Below are 14,421 nucleotides of genomic sequence, written 5' to 3' on the forward strand. Positions count from 1 at the left end.
TTAGACAAAAAATTTGGGAACTTTTAGAATGTCAGGAGTATTTAAAAATATTTAAAAATATTTAAAAACAAGTCAAAAACTATTAAATTAACAAAGAATATCAAATCTAATCCAAAAAATTATTTTAATTCAAAATATGGAAGAGGAAATTATTTAAAGATTTTTGGTGAAAGTCCCATATTTTTTGGATCAAAATTTAAATTATTATGAATTTAACAAAAATGAGCTATTAAAAATATTAATCAAAAAATAAAATAAAATAGAAAAAACAAGGGTCATCATATTTCCCTCATTAATTGAGGTGGCAGATCTGATGGCCACGCGCATCGTATCCATGGTGCACCACAGTCAACGCGTAGCAACATTGGTAATTCAAATCAAAGGCCAAGATTATAAGCCATGGACCAGATCATATGGCCTGGATCTCTCCAACGCATCACCGAAGTCCTAGCTTCGGTCATCTTCTCCGTTGGCCTCCACAGGACTAGTCCAACTAAAACTTTCACAAATATGGAAGATCCATACATGGTTTTGCTGAGAAAAACAGGAGGAGCAAGAATCTGACCTCCATTTCTTCCAATTCTCACTATATAAAGAGATATGTGGAATTGAAATATGAGGTGTATGAACTGAGTTGCTTAGATTTGACCTCAAAGCAACTCAATCTTGTTGCCTACATTGGTAGGACTTCGGCCAACCAAAAATTAAGAGAAATGATGGAGAATTGATGGAGAATCGAAGAAGGAAAGTTTCTGAAAATTCACCTTCTGTTTGCAGTGATGAAGCTCGATCTCAATTCCAATTTACTTGGATTTACTTCTACTATCTTGCAGGAGATGATTTGGATGCAAAAGGCTTTGAACCCTTGGAGTTTCAATTCCAAAACAGAATGGGAATCAAAACTCGATGTCCAAAGAAATCTTCAAGGTATTCTATCAATGGAGGTTAGGAGAATTTGCAGGCCAAAGCTTGGGCAAAAGGTCCTCAATTCTGAGGCAATTCACATGTATATATAGCCTTGGGAGTTCATTTTCACACACTTTCAAAATTTTGTCAAAAAAAGCAACTTGGTGTGCATGGTTGCACGGGCATGTGTTAAGGCCCAAATGATGATTGCAAAAGGTACAAATTTGTGCACACTTGATGCTGAACTCACTTCATGAAGCCATGCAGTGTAGGTTGATAATTGAGAACAAAAGTTTCCAAATAGGGCCATGCAATGCACCCATGCACAAGTCCCTCAAAATTAATCCAAATGCCATGATATTGGACTATTTGGAAAGCTAGCATGAAAGGGAACGAGTTTGTTGTTGAAATGTTTTTCATTTTCAGCTTGGATCATGATGAATTCCAGTGTGGAAGTTGGAAGAATCAAACATGGTTGAAAATTTTCTAAGTTAAAAGTCAAATGACCATTTTTTCCACCTTGAATAACTTTTTCTATGAGCTTCAAATTGAAATTCTGGTACCATATATGAGATGTCGAATGTAATGTCACGACACTAATATCTGAATTACACTAACAGAAGAAAGATATAGAAAGGTAATGCAGAAGATACACTAGCAATTGTTAACCCAGTTCGGTCCAACTCACCTACATCTGGGGGCTACCAAGCCAGGAAGGAAATTCACTAAAATAGAATCAGTTCAAAGACTCTCCGTACACTTCAACAAGTTACAATCTTTCTCACCTAATCTCTACCCGTGCAATTTCTACCTAAGCACTCTTAGATATGAGAACCTACTCACTTCCCTACAATCACACATGTGATCTTAAACAACTATCCCTTGAGAAAAGAAAACACTTTTCAATAACACACTCTTGATTTTACTTCACAGTTTCAATCAAGAAGACACACTCTGGATCTTGCTTAACAGCTTTGATCAAGAAGATACACACTTGATCTTGCTTCACAGCTTTGATCAAGTAGACACACACTCTTGCTTAACAGCTTTAGAGTGACAAATTACAACCACAAATCAGTCCAATTCAATCATCAATGGATGACTTGAATGACCTACAAGTCTCATGACTAAACACACACAAACCCTAGCTTTCTCTCTGTATTTCGCTCAGTATTGGTTGTGTGTTCAAACAGGTTTTCTAAGTCCCTTTTTATAGAAGCTTTCAGCTGGGCTTGGACATCTTGAAAACCCTAAATCTATTTTCCAATCAAATCTTTTTATAACAGCTGGTTAGATCTCCTTGGAAAATAAGTAAATCAGGTTGTAATCCATGATTGAATGCGCCAGCTAATCAGATCTTCAATCATACTAAGATTTCCATTAATTGTGCAATCACAAAACACCAAACATTCACATTGAATGTTCTGTGTACAGGATGTCATGACATCGGGCCTGACATCCTGGAAAAATCCTGCATAATTCAATAATTCCTTTTATAACTTTCAGTAGGTACAACCATATCAGATGTTATGACCTTGTGTATGACATTATGAAACAATCCTGCATGAACATGTCTTTCATTTAAGCTCCAGCAAGTACAACCATATTAGATGCCATGACCTTGTGTATGACATTCTGAAACAATCCTCCATGAACATGTTCTTGAACTCCAGCAGGTACAAAGGATATCTTATGTTAAGACATCACACATAACATCTTGTGAACACTCTTTGTTTTACCAAAATTGCTGCCAATACTAAGAATCAACAAACTCCCCCTTTGACAAATTTTGGCTAAAACATATATCTGTCCTTTTTGTTCACAAGGTAAACTATCAGCAGTTAAACAACATAACAGTAGTTTAAATAGCAGCAGAAGCAACACAATTACTAGCTTATAGTTACTAGTAATACACACATGCACAAGGGTACTTCTCCTCTCCCTAAATATGTGCAACAAAAACAGAATTACTAGTTATGGATGCAACTAGTAAGACACACAAATGCACAATGCACAAGGGTACTCCTTCACCCCCTAAATCTGTACATACATCAAATAACAGCTACTGTAACTCCAGCACCTGTACCAGCCAGAATGTCATTCTGACATATGCTTCAACATCAACACCTGTGCACCATATCTTTGATATCTGTAAACAGAACAACATTTTGTTTTAACACCTGTGCACTTCCTTCAATAATAGTTGTCCTTCAGTTCAGCTACATACAACTCACTGCTTCCACATTCCACATTAACACTTCTCCCCCTTTTTAGTCAAAATTGACCAAAGGTGACCAATTAGACAAAATAAATGTCAATTAGTCTATCAGAGAATGTCAGGATAGATGTTATAACATTAAACATGTTAAAACATATCAGTTAAGCAGTACAAACCATCATTATACATAGCTGTGATAGCTGAGATAATGAACAAATCCAAGGAACTCATTAAGAGCCCAAAATATTACAAACATGCATCAATGAGGACTGCCACAAATTACACATTAAAAAAAACAATAAAACTTCAGCCTTCAAACAGCAAGAGCAGAACAGCTTCCAAAAAAAACAGTCACAACAGTCTTCACAGCACACCTCACACAGTCTTCAGTCTTCAATACCAAAGGGGGGGAACCATCAATTAGAGGAAGAAGTATCACCTTTACCTTCAGAGTCTTCAGAGCTTTCAGAGCTGCCACTGGATTGGGCTTTTGCATCTGAATTCTTAGCAGCCTTCTCCATTTCTTCCTTTTCCATGCTGCAGATAAGAACTTCCAAAGCTTCTTTTCTTGCCTTGGCCACCCTTATACCATTCTCCAATTCCTTGCAGGTATCTTTTAGTTGGTTAATTAAGCTCCCTTGAGATGCAGGCTCCCTTCTGGCAGATGTCATAACAACATCATTAACATGACTTCCCTCAAACAGCTTATAATGATAGGATAGAGGGGGTTTTCTTCTGCTTGGCATGTCACTTGTATTGAGAATGTCTGGTTGTTGACTCAAGACAATACCACAAATAATGGATGGGAAGGCAATGGGCAACTTCACAGCATTTGTGGAGGCATGTCTGATGGTTTGATCAAATATAAACTTTCCAAAGTCATAGTTTATATTGGTTCCAATTGCATGAATAATTCTTCCAAGACCAATGGAGATGGTAGAGATATGATTAGTAGGCACCCAGTTGGCTAAACCAATCTTGTGTAAGATGGCATATTTGACAGTGAGCTTGCCAGCTGATAAGTGATTCCTACTAGGCCATTCCTTAACTTGGCCAGCTGTAATAACCCTACAGACCTCATTGTCTGTAGTCTCTAGGTCCACTCTTCCATCAGTTCCTCTTCCTAGGAACTTGTTGATAATACTTGGTGAGAATTTCACACATTTTCCCCTTACAAACACCTTGCAGAACTCCCTGCTGCTCTTTTCATAAATATCCTCAGGGATATTCACAATAAGCTCTTTTACCAACCCCTCATAACATTGGGGTAGAGCTACCACAGTCTTCATTAGTCCAACATTTTTGATCAAATCAATTACTTCCTTTACCTCTACAGCCTCTTTTCCAAGCTCTCTTTCAACAGCTATCCTCCTATGAATGACAAATTTCCATTTTGCAGCACCATCTTCTAAATGAAAGGAGATATTGTCTAGGTGCACAGCAGCAGCTTTGCCAGGAGACTTCTGAACAGCCTGCCTTTTTGCAGGGGAGATGTCTGGGACATCGTCTTCGACATCCTCCTCAGAATCAGAACTGTCTCTTTCTTTCCTTTTCCTAACCTCAACTTTGCTCCAGGATTTTGAGGGTCCTACACCAGCAGCCTTTTTCACTCTTGCTGTTCTCATTTTAGCCACACTTTTCCCTTTCCTAGTTCTCAGTTTCTCAGCTACACTAGGTTTTACAAGATGAACCAAAGGATCATCCTCTTCTTCAGAGCTTTCTTCCTCTAGGTCAATAATATTCTCCTGAGACATTTTTTCTGGTTTCTTTCTAGGTAGGGTTTTACCTAGAGAGCATAACCCCTCAGCAGCAACTTCCTTTTCTGATCTAGACGAATCATCATCTTTATCAGCATGAGGTTCCTCCTCAGGTGAGGGGTCCCTTCTGGACAGAGGGGTAGAAACCCATTTGACTTCATGTCCTTCACTTAGAATCCTAGTGACTAGGTTCCTAATGGCACAATCAACATAATGCATGTCTTTTGGAAGAGAAGATTTACCAGGGGTATTACCTTGCTTATCTTCAACCCTGGAGGAGGGACCTGGGGTGTCACCTGGTATCACGCAAAGAGGAGTAACGTCCAGCACGTCTTCATCTAGAAACTCCATGGAGGGAGTCTTTGCATGGTGAGAGGATTTTGAACCAGATGATGAAGGATGTTGAGACATGTTGTAGAACTTTTGACAGAAGTTTCTTTGCCCTAGCTGAGTTTCTCTGAGAAGTTGAATGGAGATGGAGATTGTTGTGTTTAGGTAGAGTGTGCTGAGAGCATAGATACTATTCTCAATGCTAGGGAATGATTTATAATTAATGTGGCTCTTTATTTTAAGAGGGCAGACACAATTTTTATTTCCTTTTCTTTTCCACTTTAATTGCCATAATTTCACAAGAGTCCAAATCCCTAATTTCCCTCTCTCATATTCAATTTGAATTTCTCCCAAATTCCTTGCTACTTTGTCAGCTAGTTCCAGTCCATGCTTTAGACAAATGAATTTGTCTTCCAAGAATTTTCTAATGGAGTGATAATAGTAAAAACAGTGCTTGGTCCATCTGTGCTGAATATGATTTTTGGACCTAGTTTCAGTATCCAGGTTGTCATAATACAATGTCATGACATCGTGTGTGACATTGTATGCAATCATCAGTAGTTTCATCCACCTCAGTTGAGTCCACCTGCTTTCATTTTCTATATGAACACCATTTTTACCTTTCACATGTGCAGGAGCAGATGTCATCCCTATCTTCTCCACATTGTCTTTGGAATTTTTGCACACAGTCCCTTGTGACCTAGTTCCAACAATGCTTTTTCCAGTTCCAGACTGCCCATGACTGGTCATATGTCTACCTGTTTGATCTATCCTCTCAGTTGTTTGAGCCATCATAACCTTTTTTCCTATGAAGGTGAGGTTAAGTCTGAGCTTCTGACATTTCCCAGAGACTTGTCTTTCATCACTCTTGAGGGTTCTTCTAGCATCTATACTCATCTTCATCCCTTTCTCTTTGACATGAGAGCTCCACATGTAGCAGTTGTCTTTGGTCCTGATTCCTTTCATAATCACTTCACTATCTTTGTTAGAAATTAGGCATTCAGTTTTGGTGAAGTTAACATTCAAACCTTGATCACATAGTTGACTGATGCTTATTAGATTTGCAGTCAAGCCCTTAACTAGTAGAACCTTGTCAAGTTCAGGAACTCCAGGACAATCAAGCTTACATGTTCCCTTAATTTCACCTTCTGCTCCATCTCCAAAGGTTACATGGCTTATGGTATGCTGCTGCAGGTCAATTAGCAGGTCTTGGTTTCCAGTCATGTGTCTGGAACATCCACTATCAAAGTACCACTCTTCTTTGGCTGAGACTCTGAGGGGAATGTGAGCTATTAGACTTGTAACATTAGTCTTAGGAACCCATTTCTTCTTGATGATAGGTCTGTGCTGTTTGGGTCTGGGTTGATAGTGATTCTGATGTTGAGCAGGCCTAAGGTAACCATACAGTTTATAGCAGAAAGGTTTCAGATGACCAAATTTCCCACAGTAATGGCATCTCCATCTTTGTTGTTTCCCCTTCTGCTGTTTCCTCTTATGGTGTTGTGACATATGATGTGACATCACATGTTTAGTTTTATTATGGATGCACTTAGGTTTGGGTCCAGTGTTACTGCTCTCAGGCTTTGAGTCATTATACCCAATGCCAGATTTGTCTCCAGTCATTTGTCCAGTTTGGAGAATCTTGTCTAAAGAGTCAGATCCATTACTTAACATCCTTACATACTTGGTCATTTCTTCTAGTTTAGAGTTTAGGAACATGGCTTCAGTTTTCAGCTTAGAGATGGTTTTCACATGGTCTGCCTTTTCACTTTCCAGCTGTGCTATCTTCTGACTTTCAGCTTGTGGATTTTCAACTAGCTTGGCATTCAGAACCACTGCTTCTGTTTGTAATTTGGAGATAGTTTCCAAGTATTCTACCTTCTCATTCTCAAGTTGAGTCATTTCCTTCTTTTGGCTTTCAACCTGTTTGCACAACTCTACACTTTTGTGACAGAGCTTTCTGTAGGTAGAGGCCAATTCTTCAAAGGTTACTTCATCATCACTTGAGTCTTCATCAGTTCCCCATCTTCCTGTCAAGGCAGTCACAAGATTTGCAGCCTCCTCTGTTTCACTTTCATCAGACCAAGTGCCAGCAAGACTCATCTTCTGCTTCTTGAGGTAGGTTCCACATTCAGTCTTGATGTGTCCATACCCATCACATTCATAGCACTGTACCTCTTTTCCTTCTTTGAGCTTCTCATCTGATCTTGCTCTTTTCCCAGCATTGTTGGATTTACTGATGTCATATGAGATGTTCCTGACATTTGCCTTAGATCTTACATCCATCTTTTTTAACAGTTTATTGAACTGTCTTCCCAGCATGGCCACTTCATTCACCAAATCTTCGTCAACCTCCTGACTCTTTTCTTCTTCTGTGTTTGACATAAAGGCCATGCTCTTTGTTTTCTTTTCAACACCATCATTTAATCCCATCTCAAAGGTTTGGAGGGAACCAATTAGCTCATCAACCCTCATGTTGGAAATGTCTTGAGACTCGTCTATGGCAGTCACCTTTATTGCAAATCTCTTAGGGAGTGACCTAAGTATTTTCCTTACCAGTTTTTCATCTGTCATCTTCTCTCCCAGGGCTCCTGAGGCATTAGCAATTTCAAGGATACTCATGTGAAATTCATGAATGTTTTCATCTTCTTTCATCCTTAAGTTTTCAAACTTGGAGGTGAGCAGCTGAAGTCTAGACATCTTTACCCTAGAGGTGCCCTCATGAGTGGTCTTGAGAATGTCCCAAGCATCTTTGGCCACTTCATAGTTGTTTACCAACCTGAAAATATTCTTGTCTACCCCATTGAAAATTGCATTCAATGCTTTAGAGTTTCCAAGAGCTAAATCATCTTCCTCCTTGGATCATTGTTCTTCAGGCTTCTTCTCAGTAGTGGCTTCTCCTTCTTTAGTAATGACAGGATGTACCCAGCCTGTTAACACTGCTTTCCACACCTTGTTATCAAGAGATTTTAGAAAGGCTACCATTCGAGGCTTCCAATAGTCATAGTTAGAACCATCCAAAATTGGTGGCCTATGAACAGATCCTTCATCTCTCTCCATTGAACCAGAAAGTATTGTCCCTAGATCTCACCCAAAACCAGAGCAGGATGCCTGCTCTGATACCAATTGAAATTCTGGTACCAGATATGAGATGTCGAATGTAATGTCACGACACTAATATCTGAATTACACTAACAGAAGAAAGATATAGAAAGGTAATGCAGAAGATACACAAGCAATTGTTAACCCAGTTCGGTCCAACTCACCTACATTTGGGGGCTACCAAGCCAGGAAGGAAATTCACTAAAATAGAATCAGTTCAAAGACTCTCCGTACACTTCAACAAGTTATAGACTTTCTCACCTAATCTCTACCCGTGCAATTTCTACCTAAGCACTCTTAGATATGAGAACCCACTCACTTCCCTACAATCACACCTGTGATCTTAAACAACTATCCCTTGAGAAAAGAAAACACTTTTCAATAACACACTCTTGATTTTACTTCACAGTTTCAATCAAGAAGACACACTCTTGATCTTGCTTAACAGCTTTGATCAAGAAGACACACACTTGATCTTGCTTCACAGCTTTGATCAAGTAGACACACACTCTTGCTTAACAGCTTTAGAGTGACAAATTACAACCACAAATCAGTCCAATTCAATCATCAATGGATGACTTTAATGACCTATAAGTCTCACGACTAAACTCACACAAACCCTAGCTCTCTCCCTGTATTTCGCTCAGTATTGGTTGTGTGTTCAAACAGGTTTTCTAAGTCCCTTTTTATAGAAGCATTTAGTTGGGCTTGGACATCTTGAAAACCCTAAATCTATTTTCCAATCAAATCTTTTTATAACAGCTGGTTAGATCTCCTTGGAAAATAAGTAAATCAGGTTGTAATCCATGATTGAATGCGCCAGCTAATCAGATCTTCAATCATACTAAGATTTCCATTAATTATGCAATCACAAAACACCAGACATTCACACTGAATGTTTTGTGTACAGGATGTCATGACATCGGGTCTGACATCCTGGAAAAATCCTGCATAATTCAATAATTCCTTTTATAACTTCCAGCATGTACAACCATATCAGATGCCATGACCTTGTGTATGACATTCTGAAACAATCCTGCATGAACATGTCTTTCATTTAAGCTCCAGCAGGTACAACCATATCAAATGCCATGACCTTGTGTATGACATTCTGAAACAATCCTGCATGAACATATTCTTGAACTCCAGCAGGTACAAAAGATATCTTATGTTAAGACATCACACATAACATCTTGTGAACACTCTTTGTTTTACCAAAATTGCTGCCAATACTAAGAATCAACACAAATGACTTTGGTTCCTTATTCAAAGTTTTAGATATGTCAATATTCTTCAGTTTGGTCACAAATTTGACACCATTTGGATATTTCATGAAGGAGTTATGGATTTTAGAAGTTGAGGAAAATTGCTTGTTCAATGATGATGGCCCAAAATGGCCTATAATGTTTCCTCTTGGTACATGCCCTTGCAAGTGAAATTTGAACTTTCTAAAAGAAGAAAAGTTAGAGAAGATATCTTGAAATTAATCATGAAACTTGGATGGTCTTAATATCATAAATATTTAGCAAGTTATGGTCCTTGCAAGTTGACCTTCCATCTAGGGCACAAACAAAATGACCTATAATCTTTCACCATAAAAAATGACTTTCCAAGCAAAATTAGCTCTTGATGCCAACATGAAAGTTGTTTGGAATGTCATAAAAAGTAACATTTCTCTTGGAATCATTTTCATATGACAAAAATTGTAGGAGATAGGGTCTAGGAAACCCTAGATTTGACTAGTTGACTTTCCTGGTCAACCTCCTTGAACCAACTTGTAAACTTGAAGTTCCTTTTCTCTTTGGGGCTCATGGAGAATCATATATTCTTAAGATGGAGTACAGTGGAGTATCCATTTATGATATTTGATCAAGTGTTGAAGAAACTTGCCGAGGAAGGCACACAGGATACCTAGATGAATTAGGGCTTCCATGACAAACAAGCTTCAACCTCTTGATGAATTCTTGATAAAAATGACAAATAAAGAACATAGGGATCCATCTATAATATTGAGAACCAGTTTGAACCTTTACTTGATTTATCTCTTGCATTGAGGGTCTCAAACCCTATATATGAGCTTGATAAGGCACATGTGGATGCACACACTACCTACAAAAGAAATAAAACTATGGTAGACATATTTTTGGTATTTTGCTTGGTAAAAAAATAAAAACAAAGTATGATGCAATCATATGTGTTTAGTGATCTATCCCAATGCAAACCCAATGAATGAGGGATGATGAGGATACCAAGGTGTGATCCCAAAGCCAATGCAAATGATGAGATGACATGAGGGGTCTTAGGGTCAAAATTGGGGTCTTACAGTAACTAACTATTGGTTTATATACATTAACCCAAATTCAAATGCAAACTTAAATGTTAAATGAAATGCAAACTAACAACTTGAATTTGAATTACATTTAACATCATCCCTTAATTCATATTCAAGATTAAAAGTCAACAACACCAACTCCATCCCTGAAATTGATGAACTGTTCTGTTTTGATCGCATTGGTTAACACATCTGCAAGTTGCTTCTGAGTGTTGACATGAACAACCTTAAGCACTCCATTCTGAACTTGATTGTGCAGAAAATGTCACTTAGTATCAATGTGCTTGCTTCTTCCATGCAACACTGGATTCTTGGCAAGACTTATGGTTGATTTTCTGTTTATCATCAACCTGGATGGTTTGCTCACCTTGAACTTCAGCTTCTGCAGCAAATTTATCAGCCAAATAGTTTGACATGCTGACAACGTACTACGAACTATGGTGCTCTGATTCTCACTTAAACAAGTGAGCATACGTAGGCACGAGGACCCAAATCCTTGGCGAGCACACTAATAAAAAAAATCCATTTTCACTTTGTAAACCCTTAGCAAGTAAGTATTAAGATAATAACACTCATTCAAGCATAGACATCTTAGATGGTTCCCATCGAGTACGATGGATGTGGGGGGTGTTAATACATTCCCCTTGCATAACCGACTTCTGAACCTGTCCGTGGTTGCGACGACCATTCTTTTGGGGTTTTCTCGATATTTTCCCTTTCCTTTGGAATAAACAAAAACCAATTGCGACTCTATATTTTTCACGTAGCGATACCCATGTCATTCTTGTGAACTCATCCAGAAATGACACAAAGTACTTGTTTCCTCCAAGTGAAGGTACCTCAAATGGCCCACATACATCATAATGCACCACACTAAAAGCATGAGTTACTCTTGGAGGCATTTCTGATGAGAATGGAAATCTTAGTTGTTTGCCTCTCGTGCACATATCACATGATTTCTCTGGTGCCACAATCTTTGGAATTCCATGTACCAGATTCTTTGAACTCATATGCCATAAGCTTCTGAAGTTCAAATGTCCAAATCTCTTGTGCAAAAGCTCACTTTTCCTTCAATATTTCTCGCACCAAGGCATTGAGTGTCTATTGTTGCAACATTCACCTTGAATGTCCTATTTCTTCCTAGTTCAGACTGCATAATCAACTTCTGATTACAGTCACACAACTTCAAGAGATTGTTCTCCATGGTTATTGAAAAACCTTTTTCAAGAAACTGACCTACACTCATCAGATTGTTACTCAAAACAAGAACATACCATACATCCTTGATCAATACAATTTTGACATTGTTCAATTTCACTATGACATTTCCTTTCTTTAGCATTTAGATACTCATCATCAGCACATCTGATCTTGGTCTTTCTACCAGAGTAAAATCAACCAGCCATTGCTTGTTTCCAGTTAGTTGATTTGAGCAGACAGTGTCTATATACCACCAGTATACCATTGTTCTACCTACATTCTCAGATTCCATCAATAGCACAGGTTCATCATCAGACTCTCCTCTAACTGTGCTAGCTTCTTCACCCTTGTTAACCTTGTTTGACCAACAATCAACAGCAAAATTACCAATCTTTTTGCAACTGTAGCACTAAACCTTTCTCTTATCAAACTTCTCATTTCCCTTCTTAACATTCTTATGTTTATTCTCATCTAAATTAGAGAGCTCTGAATTCTAAGCACCACCACCATTATTTTTCTTATTTTCTAGCCATGCTTGCTTCGGTTCTTCTTGGCAAAAGAAGCTTTCAGAACCTGAGCTTTTAGAGCCTATTTTGTTTCTCTTTTAGAATTTCTTTTAGTCAGACGCAACTCTTGTGCTTCTAAGTTACTATGAAGTTCTTCAATTCTCGTGGTGCTAGTGTCTTTCAAATGTTCTATGGCTACAACTATGTAATCAAATTGAGGAGTAAGTGATCTTAGAACCTTTTCAATGATTACTTGTTCAAATAGCGTTTCTCCACAAGACTTTATCTCATTCGTGATCACAATCACTCTGGAGACGTAGTCAGACACCTTATCATTGTCCTTCATGCTGAGATTCTCATATTGTTTGCGTAGGGACTGCAACTTTACTTTCTTCATTGATCCGTCACCACCATAGCACCGCACAAGTGTATCCCACGTTGCCTTCGCCGTCGTCGAGTCAACAATCTTCTCAAACACCTTTGTATCCACACACTGGTGAACATAGAACAATGCATTCTGATCTTTCTTCGTTTCACGTTGCACATTTATTTGCGCTTCTATTGTATTTTCTGCAACCGACGTCTAACCGTCATTGACAAGATCAAGAACATCTTGAGCAACAAACAACACACGCATTTGAATCGGGCATCAGTTCCAATTCTTTATGTCAAATACTGAAAGCTTTGTATTCAAGCTACCGGTTCCGTCGTTTATCTTTGTTCTTGTGAAAATCACTCAGTTCTCACCAACATTTGTGTTTCCCAAACCCTAAGAATCAAGATTTATGATTCTCTTTGATTTTGATCTTCAATTCAACGCGAATTTGATGAACGAAGTCAATCACACACCTCACTACGCTCGTGTTTCTCTGTGAATCAGAATATGAGCTCTAGATACTTATTGTTGGAGTTAACAACAAAATTTCATTGATGCATAAGAAGAAAAAGAAGAAAAAGATGATGAAAGAATTGCAGAATTTGCAAAGAGAGAAAGAGAGAAAACATAATTGTAACTAACTTTTCTCAAACACAATTTCTCAAATTCACAAATCTGTTACAAATGTAACTAACTTTGGGTTTATATACATTAACCTAAATTCTAATGCAAACCAAATGCAAACTCAAAATTTAAATGAAATGCAAATTAACAATTTGAATTTGAATTATATTTAACAGTAATCGATTATTAAAATATAGTATCCGATTAAAACCGTTTAAACAAGACAAATCAATACACCGGTAACCCGGTTACCAAAACGCAATATTCGGATACAATACTTAAATTATGAAATTTTCGCAATATCCTCTAACAAAAAGCTAAAAATAGCTATATCCTTAACCCTTCCTTTGATATACGAATACTTTCTAAGTACACCCTCCCTAAAGAACCCCGCCTTTTCCAAAACCCTCTGTGAAGCTTGATTCTCCGTATCAACAAAAGCTTGCAACCTTACCAAATAAGGAATATCCTTGAAAACTTGTGATACAGCAACCTTAACAGCTTTGGTGCAAATCCCTTTACCCCAGTAGTTAGCAGCTACACCAAAGCCAACCTCAGCCCTACACCTATCATCATCATCATGATCACCAGATCCGGCCAGAGAAATTGAAATGAATCCAATAGTTTGATTGTCAATGCATATTGAACGTGTCCAAGGGTGAGGAATGAGTACATCTTCAATATAACTCAAAGTTTGTTCCCTTGAAACCAAAGTTTTCCTTCTAGTAAAGTTTGTTACTCTATCGTCACATGCTACTAACATGAAATCATCCACGTCGCTTAACTTGAATGGCCGCAGAGTGATTCTTGACAACAAATCAACTGCCATAGCTATACTATAGTACAAAGAGAAATAATGTATTAATCAAATGAGTTGCTAGGGATAGAAGGATTAGCTTGTATATATTTGTTTATATTATACAATGAAAATAAAAGGGAGAAAGGGACAAGGAATAAAACAAACAATATATCGACAGAATCTTATGCACAACTTTCTTGGATTAGTTTTGGCACCCTTGTTGTCTTGTACGGCAACCCATCGTTATACTATTATTATTATTTTATTTTTT

At 37.9% G+C, this 14,421-nt stretch overlaps 1 protein-coding gene across 1 annotated transcript; it reads right to left on the reverse strand.

Annotated features, from left to right (window-relative positions):
* Positions 1–13,421: 13,421 nt before the first annotated feature.
* LOC127132301 (uncharacterized) lies at positions 13,422–14,248 on the reverse strand. Its single transcript, XM_051061210.1, has one exon. It carries the CDS (start codon positions 14,178–14,180, stop codon positions 13,635–13,637), a length of 546 nt encoding a protein of 181 aa, XP_050917167.1. The 5' UTR covers positions 14,181–14,248; the 3' UTR covers positions 13,422–13,634.
* Between the last annotated feature and the right edge of the window lie 173 nt (positions 14,249–14,421).

Source organism: Lathyrus oleraceus, chromosome 3 (genome assembly GCF_024323335.1).
Source record: "Lathyrus oleraceus cultivar Zhongwan6 chromosome 3, CAAS_Psat_ZW6_1.0, whole genome shotgun sequence".
NCBI classification, from domain to species: Eukaryota; Viridiplantae; Streptophyta; class Magnoliopsida; order Fabales; family Fabaceae; genus Lathyrus; species Lathyrus oleraceus.

What these genes read in the sequence shown, in the direction of transcription:
- LOC127132301 (XM_051061210.1), bottom strand. Translation starts at nt 14,180, where the DNA reads ATGGCAGTTGATTTGTTGTCAAGAATCACTCTGCGGCCATTCAAGTTA.